Here is a 23,181-nt window from a genome sequence, read left to right as displayed (position 1 = left end):
GTTAAGAAAAACGCAGGCGTGTCCAGGTGAACGGAGGGCGGATGTCTGACGTCAAAGCCAAGCCCATCATCGCTGGATCCGTTGCACAGGGTAAGTATGTCCAGGGCTGGTCTTGTTTTGCAGGAAACTTTTTTAGCATAGCGGGGCTGCACAAGCGATCGCACCCCTGCTATGCTAAAATAGGCGGAGATTAGTTGATCGCACCAGCAGCAAAAAGTTGCTTGGTGCGATCAACTCGGATTGAGGGCCCATGTGCACTGCATGGGGGGGGGGGGGGGGATGTAACATGTGCAGAGAGAGTTAGATTTGGATGGGGTGTGTTCAAACTGAAATTTAAGCTGCAGTGTAAAAATAAAGCAGCCAGTATTTACCCTGCACAGAAACAATATAACCCACCTAAATCTAACACTCTCTGCACATGTTACATCCGCCCCACCTGCAGTGCACATGGTTTTGCCCAACTGCTAACAAATTTGCTGCTGCGATCAGGTCTGAATTACCCTTTTATTTTCTTTTTCTTTTTTCTGTTTAATCTGTAACAATGTAACAGTAGGAATGTTGCGTTCGGCTGCAGGACAGGCCGCTGTGATAAGGTGCAAAGCTCCAGTGATACAGTCTGGGAGCTCGGCTTTGGCTTCATAATTCAGAGCGGTTATCTGTCATTTTGCAGACTTTATAGCTCCTGTACAGAGCTGATCATACTGCTGTGCGGTTATCTGGTGACCAGCAGGGAACATGTATGGCCCACTTCCTCCAGTGAAGCATGCAACATTGTGTTACCTAATGCATAGCAAGGTAAACATTTAATAGGACAGCTGGGGACCTGCGTTCTGTCCATTGCTCTCTCTGGATGGAGTTTGTATGTTCTCCTGCTGTACATGGGAATTTCTTCCCATAGTCCCATACAGGATAACTGGGTACTGAGCAATATATATTCGCGTGTGTGCGCTGGGGAAATTGGAATGTACGTTCCAATAGGGCACGGATTATTTAAAAATGATGAAATATTCTCTGTACAGCTCTGCATAATATGGTGATGCTACATAAATAATAATAATAATAATTATAATAATGTAACACCTGTCGGGAAAAAATGTGCCTTTGCCAAGCAAAACATAAACTGTCCTATTGATTTCATCTGGATGATGACTCCTGGTATCAAACTTGTTTTCTAATATACTGTAAGTGCTCATATTACTTCTGGTGCGTTCAACATTCGCCAAGGATAATACAAATAAAATAGACATTTTTTCTGTTGGTTCTCAGCGGGACGCAGTTCCGGCACTTTTTTTTTAATACAATTTTTAATTTTTATAACCAGAAATCAGCTAAATCAATTTAGAAATGAATAAAATAAACATCTGAATACATGTCCAGAGTGGAAGCTGCTATGCATTCTGTATCAACTTGTAGCTTTCCTCTGAGTGCCGGCAGCTTCCCTCTGAGTGCCGTCAGCTTTCTTCTGCGTGACAGCGGCTCTCCTCTGAGTACATGTAGATTTCCTATGTGTACCGGCAGCTTTCCTCTGAGTGACAGCGGCTTTCCTCTGAGCACCTGCAGCTTTCCTCTGAGCACCTGCAGCTTTCCTTTGAGCACCTGCAGCTTTTCTATGAACACCTGCAGCTTTCCTCTGAGCACCTGCAGCTTTCCTCTGAGCACCTGCAGCTTTCCCCTGAGCACTTGCAGCTTTCCCCTGAGCACTTGCAGCTTTCCTCTGAGCACCTGCAGCTTTCCTCTGAGCACCTGCAGCTTTCCTTTGAGCACCTGCAGCTTTCCCCTGAGCACTTGCAGCTTTCCCCTGAGCACTTGCGGCTTTCCTCTGAGCACCTGCAGCTTTCCTCTGAGCACTTGCAGCTTTTTGTGCAAAAAACAGTAGAACTAATGAATTTCATGTTTGTTCCTGAGCTATTCCATGATAATTGTCCACTTGGTGCAGCATTCTACAGTTACTACAGCTCAGGGACTTTACACTTAATAAACATGGAAATAAAACACCCCATAGTCCTAAAAACCTCCAAATTTAATGTGGCGGAGAGCAGTTGCGTACCTCCGGGGCAGCCCGTCCTCCGCTGTGATTACAATTTTATTTAATAATAAATAATATACTATAGATCAGGTAAATAACATCTTATTAATTGTGTAGGTTCTCAGGGCCGAAAGACATTGGCAGTAGCTGGTGAAGCGTTTTCAGCAGGTAGTCTCCACTTGGCTTGGTGAGGAAGATCTCCCATTCCGATCCAAACTGGGGAAATGAGACAAGAGTGAACAATGACCACTGTGACACCACAACTCTTCCTACTATAGTCACTTACTGAATCTTTATCGGGGTCACCACCCTCCAGAGGAAACACGACTGCTACGTCAGTGTACAGAAATTACCTCCAGTGTGCTGTCTGACCCACCCAGCAGCTAATAGTCACCTCTCGCATGACTTGCCGGCAGGCTCCGCACGGACTTATAAATTCCTCTTCCACATCACTGTAAGGCAGTAAGAGATGAGTATAGAGGAGACAGAGACCAGTCGATAACACAATTATTACACCATGGGGCACACAGAGCATTGGCTAGCACTGAGTTACAGTATGTATCAGTAGAGTCATTAATATTTATTTTTATTAACAGCTATTTATATAGCGCACACATGTTCCACTGCGCTGTACAGAGAAATATATCAGTCTCACACATCAGCTGCTGCCCCAGTGGAGATTACAATCTATGGGCCTAATTCAGACCTGATCGTAGCAGCAAATTTGTTAGCAGATGGGCAACACTATGGGGGTAATTCCAAGTTGATCGCAGCAGGAATTTTTTTAGCAGTTGGGCAAAACCATGTGCACTGCAGGGGGGACAGATATAACATGTGCAGAGAGTTGGATTTGGGTGGGGTGTATTCAAACTGAAATCTAATTTGCAGTGTAAAAATAAAGCAGACAGTATTTACCCTGCACAGAAACAAAATAACCCACCCAAATCTAACTCTCTCTGCACATGTTATATCTGCCCCCCGTGCAGTGCACATGGTTTTGCCCAATTGCTAAAAAACTTGCTGCTGCGATCAACTCAGAATTACCCCCCATGTGCACTGCAGGTGGGTCAGATGTAACATGTGCAGAGAGAGTTAGAGTTGGGTGGGTTATATTGTTTCTGTGCAGGGTAAATATTGGCTGCTTTATTTTTACACTGCAATTTAGATTTCAGTTTGCACACACCCCATCCAAATCTTAAGGTGGGTACACACTGATAGATATACCTGTATCTGCAGATTAATTGATCTGCAGATATATCTATGGACGGATCGGGCAGTGTGTTGAGCATACACACTGCCCGATCCGTCAGGGACTGACATCATGAACTGAGCGGGCGTGTACACACTCCCACCCAGTTCAGCTGTCAATCACCGCCGGCTGCCGCAGCATGTGTACGGGCGGTCGGCCGACCGTCCGTACACACACACAGCGACGCGCCAATATATCGGTAGATATATTACCCGTCGGCTGTGCTGTGGGGCCGACGCGATGTCTGTGAACGACGGAGTTCACAGACCCGCGCTATATCGGCTGTTCAATAGAACGCCCGATATATCGGCCAGTGTGTACCCACCTTAACTCTCATTAGCTAACAGATTTGCTGCTGCAATCAGATCTGCATTAGTAATCCTGGACAGGCAATGGGCCTAAAACTCTGGACAGAAATCCTGGTCTCAGACAGGTGGCAACCCTAATCTCCTGTGTACTGGCAGGAGCATGCATAGTGCTTTCACGGGGGAATATCCTATGGCAATTTCAAGCTGTCAGCTTTCACTACATTGGCTCTGAGTGATCACATGACCTCAGTGTCACAGGAGTTGGAGCCCACACCCACAACACATTATAAAATATCCAAGGCATTTATGACACAAGGGCATCGCTTTACTGCTGATTTTTCTCAATAATAACATTGCTTTTTGGCTATTACTAAGGCTATTAATATAAGTTTCATACTTCTGCACAAGAAAGTAACCAGGAGGCCACATGGACAAAACAGCCCCACAAACTGATCACGTATGTAACGTGTACTGTTAGCTCAGTTTCCCAGTCCTGTCTCGTGTACTGACAGGTGTACATTTCTGTGTATCGGTCTGCAGACTATTTCATCCATACACCGGACAGCTGTGTCGCATGGTCAGTCTAAGGCACAGAACCGACACGTAGTAGACAGAGCTTAGTACATAACAGAGGCAGAGAAACATTTGTAAGGCTGTAAAAAAAAAATTACCAAATCCTCAGTCACTAATCATTAATCGTACTATGCGTTAGGCCAAGTTTGCTGTCTGTTTCCAAAACCGTAAGTAACATATCCCCAAGTATAGCTCACTTGTATCCAGCAGCCGGCTTTCTTTCATAGAGACTCTGCAGTCCCTTTTCCCCAGGCAGTGTGAGAGAGCTAATGATTCGGCTGACAGCCTTTTAACAACCTCATGCAGGTGAGATCCCTAATTAGCCTTCTGTGAGGCTACAGGCCCTAAGACCCGCACTGGGTCTAATGGATGGAGCCCGCTCTCACTCTCCATCCATTAACCCCAGGAACCCTTATCCATTAGTAACACAACTTAAACCCAAAAGCCGTAACACAACTTAAACACATTCCTGAGGTTTTAAAAATACATAGGTTAGGAACCTGGGGCAAATATACCTGCCTTCAAACACTATTCCAGTGTTCTTGTTACAGAAGCTATAGTCTGCATCACACAAAGTGCAGTGTATGTAATACATCAGACATGGGAGAGCAATCACAGTAACCGTTAGATGTGGCTGTAGGGCCAAAGTGGTCAGGGAAAGGATAAACATCCCATAATAAATAAATACATACATACATACATACATACATACATAGTATAACCAGTAGGGGACAGAGCTGAGCTCTCTAAGCAGACATTCTCCCACCTCACAGTAAGACGCCTGTCTCTTCCCACTGGTGGCTGCTCTGTGGTCCAGTGCGCTGATTGAGTACTAGGCATCCCGTTCATTATACTGCATGTTATGTGCACGGCGCTAGTTTAATCATATTGTATACTGCCGCTATTGTCTTCATGATTTGAGCCACTTGCCTGGGGGAGGGGGGTTCCGGGCAAATAGGGCACTTGCGCCTAAATATTGTAATCTGAACCGCACAATATTTGACTGACTGCCCAGTGGACTTTGCCCATACCTCCCAACATTCCGCATTGTGAAGTCAGTACTCCTGTGTGGGCTGCAGGGGGCATAGCCTCATGGGAAGGGGGCATGGTCTGTGGGTCACATCCCCATTTCCATCACTCTGTGGGCATGCCCAGCACTCCCCGGAGAAGCAGGACTGCCCCCAGGTTTTCCCCGGACTGTGAACAGATGCTTTGCGTACAGCGTCTATTCATCCGGTATGCAGAACGGTGGTAACAGTGCTCCTCCCCAACTTTCCCCTCCGAACCAGGCACTGCGGCCCACGGGTGGGACTGTCCCTACAGGTATGCTTTGCCCACATCAATCTAGATCAGACTATACAAAATATTGTTTTAAAGTTTTTGTAAAGCTAAAGTTCATGGTCCAGGCGTGAAACCAACGTGGGTGCTTCCTCCACAGATAGAACCTCAGGTATCTCACCCATTATAGAACTGTATGGAACAGACTGGACACATGCTGGGGACCAGTTCTCCCACTATAACTCATCTGTAAGAAATGATATTACACGTCAGCCTTCATTGGGACATTTCCTATAACGACTGGTTGCGCCATTTCCTTACAGTAAGTGCTGGAGGTCGTCTGTCTTAGTAATCAGCTTATAACTGAGGAATGTAATAAAAAGAGTATAACCGATCTGCTGGGTCCTTTACTGTACACCTATAAATCCAGCTTGTGCATGAGTATGATTTTTCATGACCACTATACTGTACCTAAAATGCAAGTAATTAACTATGGAAATATTGTATTACAGCGATGTATTAGGAAAAAAACAAGATGATTTAGAAGGAATATTTTCCTCCATCGCTTCCCTCCCCGGAGGTACCTACCTTGCAATGGCTATGGCAAGAAATTCTTTACAGCCCTCAGACACCGCCTTCTGAATGGCCGTACGCTCCGCACATATTCCCAGGGTGTAGCAGGCATTCTCCACATTGCAACCTGTACAGACATAGGGGGAGAATCATCATCCTAGCTTGTGTCTCTGGTGCACCTTGCATAGACGAGGTGGGGATGCAGTCAATATAGCAGCTGTCGGGGTCCCGGCGTTCAGGAAGCCGACACTGGAATCCCGACAACTGCACCGGCGCATGGCTGTCAGCCGACAGCTGTCGTTGCCTAGCAATCGTCTCTGCCTGGTTGACAGGTAGAGGCGGTCGCTGGGCGGGAGGGGGCAGCACAGCGGCATTTGGCCGCCATTTTGTGGGCGCGGTCCGGCCAACACAGGTGTTGTGCAAAGCCGCTGTGCAAAGCTTTTGTACTTGTGCGGGGAGGGGGGGGGGGGGGCGGCGGCCTGACATGTGGGGTGGACTAGGCCTGTGCTGGGCGCCCCCCCGCATGTCAGTGATAGTAGCTGTGCTAAATTTAGCACAGCTATGATCAGGTCGGAATGACCCCCTATATTAGGGGTGGATGAGGCCTTATTGCTTCACAGCTTGTTAGATATGCCTCTTACTTCCACATCACCTTCTTCCTGATATCTATCTCTCACTCCTGCCTACAGGACTTCTCCTGAGTCATTACCCACTTGTGGTAATCCCTACCATGCCTGATCAGACTCTCCAGTGCCTTCAATGTAATATCACCTTTATACCTACCTTACACCCACCTATACTTCTCATACTGGTACACCCTCACACCTCCCCTACTCCCACCTGTACTACTCACACTGGTACACCCTCACACCTCCCCTACTCCCACCTGTACTACTCACACTGGTACACCCTCACACCTTCCCTACTCCCACCTCCCCTACTCACACTGGTACACCCTCACACCTCCCCTACTCCCACCTGTACTACTCACACTGGTACACCCTCACACCTCCCCTACTCCCACCTGTACTACTCACACTGGTACACCCTCACACCTACCCTACTCACACCTCCCCTACTCACACTGGTACACCCTCACACATACCCTACTCACACCTCCCCTACTCACACTGGTACACCCTCACACCTACCCTACTCCCACCTGTACTACTCACACTGGTATACCCTCACACCTCCCCTACTCCCACCTGTACTACTCACACTGGTACACCCTCACACCTCCCCTACTCCCACCTGTACTACTCACACTGGTACACCCTCACACCTACCCTACTCACACCTCCCCTACTCACACTGGTACACCCTCACACATACCCTACTCACACCTCCCCTACTCACACTGGTACACCCTCACACCTACCCTACTCCCACCTGTACTACTCACACTGGTATACCCTCACACCTCCCCTACTCCCACCTGTACTACTCACACTGGTACACCCTCACACCTCCCCTACTCCCACCTGTACTACTCACACTGGTACACCCTCACACCTACCCTACTCCCACCTGTACTACTCACACTGGTACAGCCTCACACCTACCCTACTCACACCTCCCCTACTCACACTGGTACACCCTCACACCTCCCCTACTCCCACCTATCTTACTTACACTGGTACACCCTCACACCTCCCCTACTCCCACCTGTACTTCTCATACTGGTACACCCTCACACCTCCCCTATTCCCACCTGTACTACTCACACTGGTACACCCTCACACCTATCCTACTCCCACCTGTACTACTCACACTAATACACCCTCACACCTCCCCTACTCCCACCTGTACTACTCACACTGGTACACCCTCACACCTCCCCTACTCCCACCTATCTTACTTACACTGGTACACCCTCACACCTCCCCTACTCCCACCTGTACTACTCACACTGGTACACCCTCACACCTCCCCTACTCACACTGGTACACCCTCACACCTCCCCTACTCCCACCTGTACTACTCACACTGGTACACCCTCACACCTCCCCTACTCACACTGGTACACCCTCACACCTCCCCTACTCCCACCTGTACTACTCACACTGGTACACCCTCACACCTTCCCTACTCCACCTGTACTACTCACACTGGTACACCCTCACACCTTCCCTACTCCCACCTGTACTACTCACACTGGTACACCCTCACACCTCCCCTACTCACACTGGTACACCCTCACACCTCCCCTACTCCCACCTGTACTACTCACACTGGTACACCCTCACACCTTCCCTACTCCACCTGTACTACTCACACTGGTACACCCTCACACCTTCCCTACTCCCACCTGTACTACTCACACTGGTACACCCTCACACCTCCCCTACTCACACTGGTACACCCTCACACCTCCCCTACTCCCACCTGTACTACTCACACTGGTACACCCTCACACCTTCCCTACTCCCACCTGTACTACTCACACTGGTACACCCTCACACCTTCCCTACTCCCGCCTGTACTACTCACACTGGTACACTCTCGCACCTCCCCTACTCCCACCTATCTTACTTACACTGGTACACCCTCACACCTCCCCTACTCCCACCTATCTTACTTACACTTGTACACCCTCACACCTCCCCTACTCCCACCTGTACTACTCACACTGGTACACCCTCACACCTTCCCTACTCCCACCTGTACTACTCACACTGGTACATCCTCACACCTCCCCTACTCCCACCTGTACTACTCACACTGGTACATCCTCACACCTCCCCTACTCTCACCTGTACTACTCACACTGGTACACCCTCACACCTCCCCTACTCCCACCTGTACTACTCACACTGGTACACCCTCACACCTACCCTACTCCCACCTGTACTACTCACACTGGTACACCCTCACACCTCCCCTACTCCCACCTATCTTACTTACACTTGTACACCCTCACACCTCCCCTACTCCCACCTGTACTACTCACACTGGTACACCCTCACACCTCCCCTACTCCCACCTGTACTACTCACACTGGTACACCCTCACACCTCCCCTACTCCCACCTATCTTACTTACACTTGTACACCCTCACACCTCCCCTACTCCCACCTATCTTACTTACACTTGTACACCCTCACACCTCCCCTACTCCCACCTGTACTACTCACACTGGTACACCCTCACACCTCCCCTACTCCCACCTGTACTACTCACACTGGTACACCCTCACACCTACCCTACTCCCACCTGTACTACTCACACAGGTACACCCTCACACCTCCCCTACTCCCACCTATCTTACTTACACTTGTACACCCTCACACCTCCCCTACTCCCACCTGTACTACTCACACTGGTACACCCTCACACCTTCCCTACTCCCACGTGTACTACTCACACTGGTACACCCTCACACCTCCCCTACTCCCACCTGTACTACTCACACTGGTACACCCTCACACCTCCCCTACTCCCACCTGTACTACTCACACTGGTACACCCTCACACCTTCCCTACTCCCACCTGTACTACTCACACTGGTACACCCTCACACCTCCCCTACTCCCACCTGTACTACTCACACTGGTACACCCTCACACCTTCCCTACTCCCACCTGTACTACTCACACTGGGACATCCTCACACCTCCCCTACTCCCACCTGTACTACTCACACTGGTACATCCTCACACCTCCCCTACTCCCACCTGTACTACTCACACTGGTACACCCTCACACCTTCCCTACTCCCACCTGTACTACTCACACTGGTACACCCTCACACCTCCCCTACTCCCACCTGTACTACTCACACTGGTACACCCTCACACCTCCCCTACTCCCACCTGTACTACTCACACTGGTACACCCTCACACCTTCCCTACTCCCACCTGTACTACTCACACTGGTACACCCTCACACCTCCCCTACTCCCACCTGTACTACTCACACTGGTACACCCTCACACCTCCCCTACTCCCACCTGTACTACTTACACTGGTACACCCTCACATCTACCCTACTCCCACCTGTACTACTCACACTGGTACACCCTCACACCTACCCTACTCTCACCTGTACTACTCACACTGGTACACCCTCACACCTCCCCTACTCCCACCTGTACTACTCACACTTGTACACCCTCACACCTCCTCTTCTCCCACCTGTACTACTCACACTGGTACACCCTCACACCTCCCTTACTCCCACCTGTACTACTCACACTGGTACACCCCCACCCCTCCCCTACTCCCACCTGTACTACTCACACTGGTACACCCTCACACCTACCCTACTCTCACCTGTACTACTCAAACTGGTACACCCTCACACCTCCCCTACTCCCACCTGTACTACTCACACTGGTACACCCTCACACCTCCCCTACTCCCACCTGTACTACTCACACTGGTACACCCTCACACCTCCCCTACTACCACCTGTACTACTCACACTGGTACACCCTCCCACCTACTCTACTCCCACCTGTACTACTCCCACTGGTACACCCTCACACCTACCTTACTCCCACCTGTACTACTCACACTGGTACACCCCCACCCCTCCCCTACTCCCACCTGTACTACTCACACTGGTACACCCTCACACCTCCCCTACTCTCACCTGTACTACTCACACTGGTATACCCTCACACCTTTCCTACTCCCACCTGTACTACTCACACTGGTACACCCTCACACCTTCCCTACTCCCACCAGTACTACTCACACTGGTACACCCTCACACCTCCCCTACTCCCACCTGTACTACTCACACTGGTACACCCTCACACCTCCCCTACTCCCACCTATACTACTCACACTGGTACACCCTCACACCTACCCTACTCCCACCTGTACTTCTCACACTGGTACATCCTCACACCTCCCCTACTCCCACCTGTACTACTCACACTGGTACATCCTCACACCTCCCCTACTCCCACCTGTACTACTCACACTGGTACACCCTCACACCTCCCCTACTCCCACCTGTACTACTCACACTGGTACACCCTCCCACCTACTCTACTCCCACCTGTACTACTCACACTGGTACACCCTCACACCTACCTTACTCCCACCTGTACTACTCACACTGGTACACCCCCACCCCTCCCCTACTCCCACCTGTACTACTCACACTGGTACACCCTCACACCTCCCCTACTCTCACCTGTACTACTCACACTGGTATACCCTCACACCTCCCCTACTCCCACCTGTACTACTCACACTGGTACACCCTCACACCTCCGCTACTCCCACCTGTACTACTCACACTGGTACACCCTCACACCTCCCCTACTCCCACCTGTACTACTCACACTGGTACACCCCTACTCCCACCTGTACTACTCACACTGGTACACCCTCACACCTCCCCTACTCTAACCTGTACTTCTCACACTGGTACATCCTCACACCTCCCCTACTCCCACCTGTACTACTCACACTGGTACATCCTCACACCTCCCCTACTCCCACCTGTACTACTCACACTGGTACACCCTCACACCTCCCCTACTCCCACCTGTACTACTCACACTGGTACACCCTCCCACCTACTCTACTCCCACCTGTACTACTCCCACTGGTACACCCTCACACCTACCTTACTCCCACCTGTACTACTCACACTGGTACACCCCCACCCCTCCCCTACTCCCACCTGTACTACTCACACTGGTACACCCTCACACCTCCCCTACTCTCACCTGTACTACTCACACTGGTATACCCTCACACCTTTCCTACTCCCACCTGTACTACTCACACTGGTACACCCTCACACCTTCCCTACTCCCACCAGTACTACTCACACTGGTACACCCTCACACCTCCCCTACTCCCACCTGTACTACTCACACTGGTACACCCTCACACCTCCCCTACTCCCACCTATACTACTCACACTGGTACACCCTCACACCTACCCTACTCCCACCTGTACTTCTCACACTGGTACATCCTCACACCTCCCCTACTCCCACCTGTACTACTCACACTGGTACATCCTCACACCTCCCCTACTCCCACCTGTACTACTCACACTGGTACACCCTCACACCTCCCCTACTCCCACCTGTACTACTCACACTGGTACACCCTCCCACCTACTCTACTCCCACCTGTACTACTCACACTGGTACACCCTCACACCTACCTTACTCCCACCTGTACTACTCACACTGGTACACCCCCACCCCTCCCCTACTCCCACCTGTACTACTCACACTGGTACACCCTCACACCTCCCCTACTCTCACCTGTACTACTCACACTGGTATACCCTCACACCTCCCCTACTCCCACCTGTACTACTCACACTGGTACACCCTCACACCTCCGCTACTCCCACCTGTACTACTCACACTGGTACACCCTCACACCTCCCCTACTCCCACCTGTACTACTCACACTGGTACACCCCCACCCCTCCCCTACTCCCACCTGTACTACTCACACTGGTACACCCTCACACCTCCCCTACTCTAACCTGTACTACTCACACTGGTACACCCTCACACACCCCCTACTCCCACCTGTACTACTCACACTGGTACACCCTCACACCTCCCCTACTCCCACCTGTACTACTCACACTGGTACACCCTCACACCTCCCCTACTCCCACCTGTACTACTCACACTGGTACACCCTCACACCTCCCCTACTCCCACCTGTACTACTCACACTGGTACACCCTCACACCTCCCCTACTACCACCTGTACTACTCACACTGATACACCCTCACATCTCCCCTACTCCCACCTGTACTACTCACACTGATACACCCTCACACCTCCCCTACTCCCACCTGTACTACTCACACTGGTACACCCTCACACCTCCCCTTCTCCCACCTGTACTACTCACACTGGTACACCCTCACACCTCCCCTACTTCCACCTGTACTACTCACACTGGTACATCCTCACACCTCCCCTAATCCCACCTGTACTACTCACACTGGTACACCTTCACACCTCCCCTACTCCCACCTGTACTACTCACACTGGTACATCCTCACACCTCCCCTACTCCCACCTGTACTACTCCCACTGGTACACCTTCACACCTCCCCTACTCCCACCTGTACTACTCACACTGATACACCCTCACACCTCCCCTACTCCCACCTGTACTACTCACACTGGTACACCCTCACACCTCCCCTACTCCCACCTGTACTACTCACACTGGTACATCCTCACACCTCCCCTACTCCCACCTGTACTACTCACACTGGTACATCCTCACACCTCCCCTACTCCCACCTGTACTACTCAAACTGGTACATCCTCACACCTCCCCTACTCCCACCTGTACTACTCACACTGGTACATCCTCACACCTCCCCTACTCCCACCTGTACTACTCACACTGGTACACCCTCACACCTCCCCTACTCCCACCTGTACTACTCACACTACTCCCACCTGTACTACTCACACTGGTACACCCTCACACCTCCCCTACTCCCACCTGTACTACTCACACTGATACACCCTCACACCTCCCCTACTCCCACATGTACTACTCACACTGGTACACCCTCACACCTCCCCTACTCCCACCTATACTACTCACACTGGTACACCCTCACACCTCCCCTCCTCCCACCTGTACTACTCACACTGGTACACCCTCACACCTCTCCTACTTCCACTGGTACACCCTCACACCTCCCCTACTCCCACCTATACTACTCACACTGGTACACCCTCACACCTACCCTACTCCCACCTGTACTACTCACACTGGTACATCCTCACACCTCCCCTACTCCCACCTGTACTACTCACACTGATACACCCTCACACCTCCCCTACTCCTACCTGTACTACTCACACTGGTACACCCTCACCCCTCCCCTACTCCCACCTATACTACTCACACTGGTACACCCTCACACCTACCCTACTCCCACCTGTACTACTCACACTGGTACATCCTCACACCTCCCCTACTCCCACCTGTACTACTCACACTGGTACATCCTCACACCTCCCCTACTCCCACCTGTACTACTCACACTGGTACACCCTCACACCTCCCCTACTCCCACCTGTACTACTCACACTGGTACACCCTCACACCTCCCCTACTCCCACCTGTACTACTCACACTGGTACACCCTCACACCTCCCCTACTCCCACCTGTACTACTCACACTGGTACACCCTCACACCTCCCCTACTCCCACCTGTACTACTCACACTGGTACACCCTCACACCTCCCCTACTCCCACCTGTACTACTCACACTGGTACACCCTCACACCTTCCCTACTCCCACCTGTACTACTCACACTGGTACACCCTCACACCTCCCCTACTCCCACCTGTACTACTCACACTGGTACACCCTCACACCTCCCCTACTCCCACCTGTACTACTCACACTGGTACACCCTCACATCTACCCTACTCCCACCTGTACTACTCACACTGGTACACCCTCACACCTACCTTACTCCCACCTGTACTACTCACACTGGTACACCCCCACCCCTCCCCTACTCCCACCTGTACTACTCACACTGGTACACCCTCACACCTCCCCTACTCTCTCCTGTACTACTCACACTGGTACACCCTCACCCCTCCCCTACTCCCACCTGTACTACTCACATTGGTACACCCTCACACCTCCGCTACTCCCACCTGTACTACTCACACTGGTACACCCTCACACCTCCCCTACTCCCACCTGTACTACTCACACTGGTACACCCTCACACCTCCCCTACTCCCACCTGTACTACTCTTACTGGTACACCCTCACACCTACCTTACTCACACTGGTACACCCTCACACCTACCCTACTCCCAGCTGTACTACTCACACTGGTACACCCTCACACCTCCACTACCAGCTGTACTACTCACACTGGTCCACCCTCACACCTACCTTACTCCCACTGGTACACCCTCACACCTACCTTACTCCCACTGGTACACCCTCACACTTCCCCTACTCCCACCAAAACTACTCACACTGGTACACCCTCACACCCACCCTACTCCCACCAATACTACTCACACTGGTACACCCTCACACCTCCCTTACTCCCACCTGTAATACTCACACTGGTACACCCTCACACCTCCCCTACTCCCACCTGTACTACTCACACTGGTACACCCTTACACCTCCCCTACTCCCACCTGTACTACTCACACTGGTACACCCTCACACCTCCCCTACTACCACCTGTACTACTCACACTGGTACACCCTTACACCTCCCCTACTCCCACCTGTACTACTCACACTGGTACACCCTCACACCTCCCCTACTACCACCTGTACTACTCACACCTACCCTACTCCCACCTGTACTACTCACACTGATACACCCTCATACCTCCCCTACTCCCACCTGTGCTACTCACACTGGTACATCCTCACACCTACAAAACTCACACCTACCCTACTCCAACCTACACTACACACACCTACCCTACTTTCACCTATACTACTCACACCTACCCTACTCCCACCTACACTACTTACACCTACCCTACTCCCACCTACACTACTCCCACCTAAATTACTCCCACCTATACTGCTCACACCTATACTATTTACACATACCCTACTCCCACCTATGCTACTCCCACCTTCCCTACTAATACCTATACTACTCACACCTACGCTTATCTATCTATACTACTCACACCTACCCAACTCTTACCTATACTATTCACACCTACCATACTCACACCTATCCTACTCCCACCTATACTACTCACGCCTCCCCTACTCCCACCTATGCTACTCACACCTACAAAACTCACATCTACCCTACTCCCACCTATACTACACACACCTACCCTACTCCCACCTATACTACTCCCACTTACCCTACTCCCACCTACCCTACTCCCACCTACCCTACTCCCACCTATACTATTCACACCTATACTACTCCCACCTACCCTACTCACACCTATACTATTCACACATACCCTACTCCCACCTATACTACTCCCACCTACCCTACTCCCACCTATACTACTCACACATACCCTACTCACACCTATACTATTCATACCTACACTACTCCCACCTACCCTACTTCCACCTATCCTACTCACACCTATCCTACTCACACCTATCCTACTCACACCCACCCTAATCCTACCTATACTACTCACACCTACCTTACTCCCACCTATACTACTCAAACCTACCCTACTCCCACCCACCCTACTCCCACCTACCCTACTCCCACCTATACTACTCACACCTACCTTACTCCCACCTATACTACTCACACCTACCTTACTCCCACCTATAATACTCACACCTACCCTACTCCCACCTACACTACTCACACCCACCCTACTCCCACCTACCCTACTCCCACCTATACCACTCACACCTACCCTATTCCCACCTATACTACTCACACCTACTTTACTCCCACCTATACTACTCACACCTACCCTACTCCCACCTACACTACTCACACCTACCCTACTCTCACCTATACTACTCCCAACTACCCTACTTCCACCTATACTACTCCCACCTATATTACTCCCACCTATACTACTCACACCTATACTATTCACACATACCCTACTCCCACCTATACTACTCCCACCTACCCTACACCCTACCCTACTCACACCTACCTTACTCCAACCTATACTACTCCCACTTACCCTACGCCCACCTATACTACTCCCATCTATACTATTCACACCTATACTATTCACACCTATACTACTCCCACCTATACTACTCACACCTACCTTACTCCCACCTATACTACTCACACCTACCTTACTCCCACCTATACTACTCACACCTACCTTACTCCCACGTATACTACTCACACCTACCTTACTCCCACCTATACTACTCACACCTACCTTACTCCCACCTATACTACTCACACCTACCTTACTCCCACCTATACTACTCACACCTACCTTACTCCCACCTACCCTACTCCCACCTATACTACTCACACCTACCCTACTCACACCTACCCTACTCACACCTACCCTACTCACACCTACCCTACTCACACCCACCCTACTACCACGTATACTACTCCCACCTTTACTACTCCCACTTATATTACTCCCACTTATATTACTCCCACTTATACTACTCCCACCTACACTACTCCCACCTACCCTACTCCCACCTACCCTACTCATACCTACCCTACTCCCACCTATACTACTCCTACCTATACTACTCCCACTTTCACTACTCACACCTATACTACTCACACCTATACTACTCCCACTTATACTACTCACACCTACCCTATTCCCACCTATACTACTCACACCTATACTACTCACACCTACCCTATTTAAACCTATACTACTCACACCTACCCTACTCCCACCTATACTACTCACACCTACCCTACTCCCACCTACCCTACTCACACCCACCCTACTCCCACCCACCCTACTCCCACCTATACTACTCCCACCTATACTACTCACACCTACCCTACTCAAACCTATACTACTCACACCCACCCTATTCCCACCTATACTACTCACACCTACCCTACTCCCACCTATACTACTCCCACCTTTACTACTCCCACCTTTACTACTCCCACCTTTACTACTCCCACTTATATTACTCCCACCTATACTACTCCCACCTATACTACTCCCACCTACCCTACTCCCACCTACCCTACTCCCACCTACCCTACTCCCACCTACCCTACTCCCACCTACCCTACTCCCACCTACACTACTCCCACCTATACTACTCATACATCATCTAAAAAAACAAACATTTATATATCAGGTGAGCAGTACAATGTCCAGCAGGTCACGAGCTGATAATCATTTATCCTGTTAATCTATATAAGTATTTAGCGTAGCATTGGGAAGCAGGCACATTTTGTTAGTCCTAGAGTAGAGGCTTTTAAACCTTCACTTCAGTATCTTTATGAGAATGCCAGTCCTGCAGTAAAATGTTTCACAGCCGGCAGCCTGTGTTATCCAATTTATTACCCATACAGTATGTGCCAAACTGGAACATCGACTCAGTAAAAGCTTGCGGCACTCATGCGCAGTGGTGAGTAGTGCAAACCTTTAGCAGACGGGTGACCTACATAACAGGTCATGTCATTGCTACCATACTAGAAGTACTCATATAGCGCCAACCTATTCTGCGGCGCTTTACAACTGGAGGATGAGGAACAGTGACATTGGTGCTGCCATATATAGGATATGCCCTAATGAATTACCTATAGGGAGTGATTACACGTTCTCTGTAAAATGCTGCAACATATAACGGTGCAACCTAAATACATGATAATGAACAATGATGATATTATTAATAATAATTATTATTATAAAGTCACGAAACCTAGGAATGATTCGCTGGGGTAAATTTACTAAGATGAGAGTTCTATGTAAGATGGGATGTTGCCTATAGCAACCAATCAGTTTCCAGGGGGTAAATGTACTATGATGTGAGTTCTATTTAAGATGGGATGTTACCTATAGCAACCAGATTCCAGGGGGTAAATTTACTAAGATGCGAGTTCTATTTAAGATGGGATGTTGCCTATAGCAACCAATCAGATTCCAGCTATTATCTTCTAGATCAGTGTTTCCCAACCTCGGTCCTCAAGGCACACCAACAGTGCAGGTTTTAGTGATATCCAGGCTTCAGCACAGGTGACTTAATTAGTAGCTCAGTTATTTTGATTTAATCATCTGTGCTGAAGCCTGGATATCACTAAAACCTGCCCTGTTGGTGTGCCTCGAGGACCGTGGTTGGGAATGCCTGTTCTAGATGGTGCTAGATAAATGAGAAGTAGAATATGATTGGTTGCTATGGGCAACATCCCATCTTAAATAGAACTCCCATCTTAGTAAATTTACCCCGCTGTCCTTAGTGTGACAACATATTATCTGACACAAAGCCTCAGGTGAGGTCCCAACCTCCGTCCCCCCCATTATATGAGCAGAGGTAAGTGCTACTCACCCAGGTAAATTCTCCCATCCCGGGTAAGGACTGCGGCCCCAACTCTGAACTTGCTGTAAGGACAATGGGCAAATGTTTTGGCTTCTTGGCTCTTTCGGAGAAGCTTCTGGATCACGTCTGCCCCCAGGTTGGATCCTGAGGTAGCGGCGTTGGCCGGGAGGTCCTCCTCTTGGCTAGCTAGGTGATTGTTCATCTTCTGTGTGTAGTCGGGGTTCCCTGTGTGCCGTGTATGTATACTGTCCATATGTGTGTGCTCTATGGGCTGTAGTAATGTATGTATATGTGCTGCTGGACGGTGTGTGTGGTGTTTACTATGCCAGGCGGTGTCACAGCTGCATTAGTTAGCCGTGTGGGACTGTATGTGAGAGTGTGAATGAGGTCTGCAGGGTGTCCGCCCCCCGGGCGTGTGTCCCAGTAAGAGCAGCAGGTTCCAGTGTCTGCCCTGTCAGGTGCACTGGGGGATGAGTGACATGCAGCTGACCTGTTCCTGGGCTGAGAATTGTGTGTAGCAACTGTGACTGCCAGGAACCAGCATTATTCACATCCTGTGCTCAGCCTGTGGGACGCAGCTTCACGCGGAGTCCTCTGCACTCTGCATTGTGCGTAGAATGTGTCTAGCATCTGTGAATAATAAAAAAAGATGTTTTCTTATTTAAATTTATTACATTTTAGTACATAGGGGGTCATTGTTGTTGGGGAGTAAAGTATAGGGTCCCTATAAGGATCTATAGAGACCCTATACTTCCCTATAGATCCCTATGCCATAGTGCATTTGGTGTATGGACTCATAGCAATCGCAATTGAGTCCAGCTCGGAATCATGCCCATAATTGGAAGTGGCTAGCAGCACCTTACCCGAAGACGCCGCAATCTGACCGTCAGCCCATCTGCCACTTTGCACTGTATGGAATCCATCCTTCCATCTGTTTTTCCACCTTGACCGCTCAAAGCAATTCAGCAGGATCAGAATTTGGATGTGTAGGACAATTATGGTCTCACCAAACTGACCAGCAGTTATCCATCATTGGATGGCCATCCTTACACCCATAAATCTGCTGGACGCAGGAAGCCAAACCTTCATCTCACATATCTTCACTTCCCATCAGTTCCTGAACCTTCCACAACGCGCATAGCGCCGAAAAGATAACCAAATGTATTTAAAAGATATAATGAAGGCTAGACGGGGCCTGCTTCTGTGACTAGAACAATTAGGTTCCTACTTGGACCCCACCCCATATACAAGAAACACAGACAGCCTGCAGCACACCTGGGTAATATCACAGCCACCCCAACACCCTCCTGTGACCACCAGAATACAGAGAGACCAGAGGCTCCCAGCCACAGCAGGACGAGCCATGGTATTATTAATGCTTTAATTAGCTGCCTTCATTAGGTGGCTGCTGTAAAGTGGAACCACTGCCTCATTATGGGGGAGGGTAGAGCCTAAGCCATGCGGGCAGATCCGCGTTCATCTCTGTAAATGCTGGGGGACGGCCACCACCGATGAGTCCGCAATTAGGTTGCGGAGGCATCGGATCTGAGGTCATACTTGCCTACCTGACCCTCTCCATGAGGGAGAAAATGCTCTGTTCCTGGACTTTCCTGGTAATGTATGATTGCCATCACCTGTGGTGAAACACCTTTCTTATCAATTACCCAGCTCATCACAGGTGATGGCAATCATACATTACCAGGAAAGTCCAGGAACAGAGCATTTTCTCCCTCATGGAGAGGGTCAGGTAGGCAAGTATGTCTGAGGTTGACTTCTGGCAGCGCAGCTTGGCTGTGCTGTCAGGGTAGCGTCTAGTTTCCCTTCATGGAGAGGACCTTTCCCATAACCCCCTGAGTCCATGTCACAAACTATTTGGAATAGTCATACCTCCCAACATGACCCTCTCCACGAGGGACAAAATGATCTGCTTCTGGACTTTTTCTTAATGTACGATTGCTGGCACCTGTGTTGAACAGGTTAACGGATAAGAAAGGTGTTTCAGCCCAGGTGATGGCAATCATACATTAAGAGGGAAGTCCAGAAGCAGAGCATTCTGTCCCTCCTGGAGAAGGTCATGTTGGGAGGTATGGAATAGTAACCTGTGGTGAGCGAAGCGAGACACCGAGTCCGAAGCGTGGCGAACAAAGCGAGCCCGCCAGGGTCCAATGGTGCAAAAAAAAAATAACCTCAAACGAACGGAGAAAACATTAGGTGCTGTAAGGGCAGAAGTTTTCCCTCCTGCCCTCTCGTTATGTTACTTCCAGGTCCTGATCACGAAGGTAACATAGACACAACCGTGATGTCAGGCAGTCAGTGACCTTTTTTTTTTTTTAGTGCGGCTGCGTGTGATGTCGCACAGCCGCCCCTACAACGGTCCCGGCCTGACCCCATTTCCTCGGCGCCACCCCCGCAATGCCGTAACTCCGCCCCAGCAACGCCCGTACCTGTCAATCACATTGCAGCCGCATCCTTCAGGGACGCGGCCGCAATGCGTTAGGTCACGCACAACAGCTGGTGCGCATGCACAGACCACCTGGTCTGAATTGGGACCTATGTACTAAGCCTTAGAGAGAGATAAAGTACCAGCCAATCAGCTCCTAACTGCCATGTTACAGGCTGCGTTTGAAAAATAATAATGGTACTTTATCTCTCTCCACTTTATCGCTAGCCAAGTCTTAGACATCTGCCCCTTATTTCCAGTTTTATTAATAATGGGGGTGATTCCGAGTTGTTCGCTCGCTAGCTGCTTTTAGCAGCATTGCACACGCTAGGCCGCCGCCCTCTGGGAGTGTATCTTAGCTTAGCAGAATTGCGAATGAAATATTAGCAGAATTGCGAATAGAAATTTCTTAGCAGTTTCTGAGTAGCTCCACACTTACTCCTACATTGCGATCAGCTCAGCCCGTTTCATTCCTGGTTTGACGTCACAAACACGCCCTGCGTTCGGCCAGCCACTCCCCCATTTCTCCAGACACTCCCGCGTTTTGCAACTTGAACGCCTGCGTTTTTCCGCACACTCCCATAAAACGGCCAGTTTCCGCCCAGAAACACCCACTTCCTGTCAATCACACTACGATCAGCAGAACGATGAAAAAGCTTCGTTATGCCGTGAGTAAAATACCAAACTTTTGTGTAAAATAACTAACCGTATGCGCTCTGCAAACCTTGCGCATGCGCAGTAAGCGACTAATCGCAGTATAGCGTAAATCGGCAACGAGCGAACAACTCGGAATGACCCCTCATATGCGTATTAGACTTTTTTTTCCAGTGAACTCCTGATAGTTTGCAGACTGCATTGTGCAATATTAAACATTAAACAAGTTCTGTTGTTACTCTCCGTAGAGTTTGAAGCCAACTAGTTAAAAATAAATGGACAATAAGCTGCTCCTCTTCTGCCAACTTGGCAGGCCAGATGGACGCGGCCACTGCGTACACACGCGCGGCTACGTCTACTTCTGAATTGGCCCCTAATTAAGCTGATTCCATGTTTCTGTGTGTTTTTTTTTATTATCTTTGTTGAAAATGTTTTAAACATGTATTACACGCGAATATCCGGCGCCACCGCAGAGATAAGCCTGGGATGCGCTAATTTCACTCTCCTGGCAGCGATATATATTATTATCAATAAGACAGCAATATAATTTTTTCAACATGCCATCCGTGTACTTTATGGGGGGGTATTCAATTGTTTGAAAAGTCAGTTGGGAGTCTGTTTTTTCCTATCTAATAGACAGGGAAAAACAGACACCTAACCGACTTTTCAAACAATTGAATTCCCCCCAAAGTGTCTTTATGTCTTTATTTTCTTCTCTTTAATAAAAGCAGGAATTCACAGTTATATTGTTCTAGATTTTCTGAAAAGTTGCACCCATAACGCCAACAGAAATTCAGCAAAATGTAAAAGGTGAAACTGAAGGACTCTTGGGGGACACATCAAAGGTCTATATTATACAAAATGCTTCTTTTTCTGCGGCGATCGTGTTGCGCCCTCTGTATGGGTCCACAACCAAAAAATGGCGAGATTTGTCTGGTTACTTAATAACAGCCCCCCCCCCAGGTATTCTGATCTAAAAGTTCCGTCATTTTAACAATAGTGTAAGAAAGCTCCGGCTTATAGGGTCAGTGACCCAGAGGACAGAAGGCCAGCGTGTTGTGCAGCTTGTGACCCTGAGATCCGGTTGTCTGTGTGCACATTGGTCCTCATTCTGGCCTGATTGC

The 23,181-nt window shown here is 49.7% G+C and overlaps 2 protein-coding genes across 5 annotated transcripts in view; one reads left to right on the top strand and one right to left on the bottom strand.

The window, feature by feature from the left end:
* Positions 1 to 23,181, top strand: part of LOC134965796 (trypsin-3-like) — a 73,117-nt gene that overhangs the window by 38,049 nt on the left and 11,887 nt on the right. Inside the window, exon 1 of one of the 4 annotated variants that reach the window (XM_063942165.1) lies at positions 18,877 to 18,916. The exons of 1 other annotated variant lie outside the window; for it this stretch is intronic. Coding sequence is in view for 1 of the 3 variants with exons in the window: in XM_063942163.1 (XP_063798233.1) it covers positions 18,948 to 18,957 (10 nt within the window). In the remaining 2 variants the exon portion in view is untranslated. Of the gene's footprint in view, positions 1 to 18,876; positions 18,958 to 20,162; positions 20,330 to 23,181 lie in introns of those variants that run through there. 2 more of the 4 variants (XM_063942163.1, XM_063942164.1) reach the window with 2 other exon arrangements.
* On the bottom strand, positions 349 to 20,199 carry CDA (cytidine deaminase). Its single transcript, XM_063942167.1, has 5 exons — positions 19,827 to 20,199; positions 18,973 to 19,593; positions 6,023 to 6,134; positions 2,421 to 2,478; positions 349 to 2,242 (listed from the first exon to the last, which is right to left on the bottom strand). The coding sequence occupies exons 2-5, from the start codon at positions 19,214 to 19,216 to the stop codon at positions 2,132 to 2,134; spliced, it is 525 nt and encodes a 174-aa protein (XP_063798237.1). The 5' UTR covers positions 19,217 to 19,593; positions 19,827 to 20,199; the 3' UTR covers positions 349 to 2,131.

Source organism: Pseudophryne corroboree, chromosome 10, assembly GCF_028390025.1.
Source record: "Pseudophryne corroboree isolate aPseCor3 chromosome 10, aPseCor3.hap2, whole genome shotgun sequence".
In the NCBI taxonomy this organism is placed as follows: Eukaryota; Metazoa; Chordata; class Amphibia; order Anura; family Myobatrachidae; genus Pseudophryne; species Pseudophryne corroboree.
This window is presented reverse-complemented; position numbering and strand designations above follow the sequence as displayed.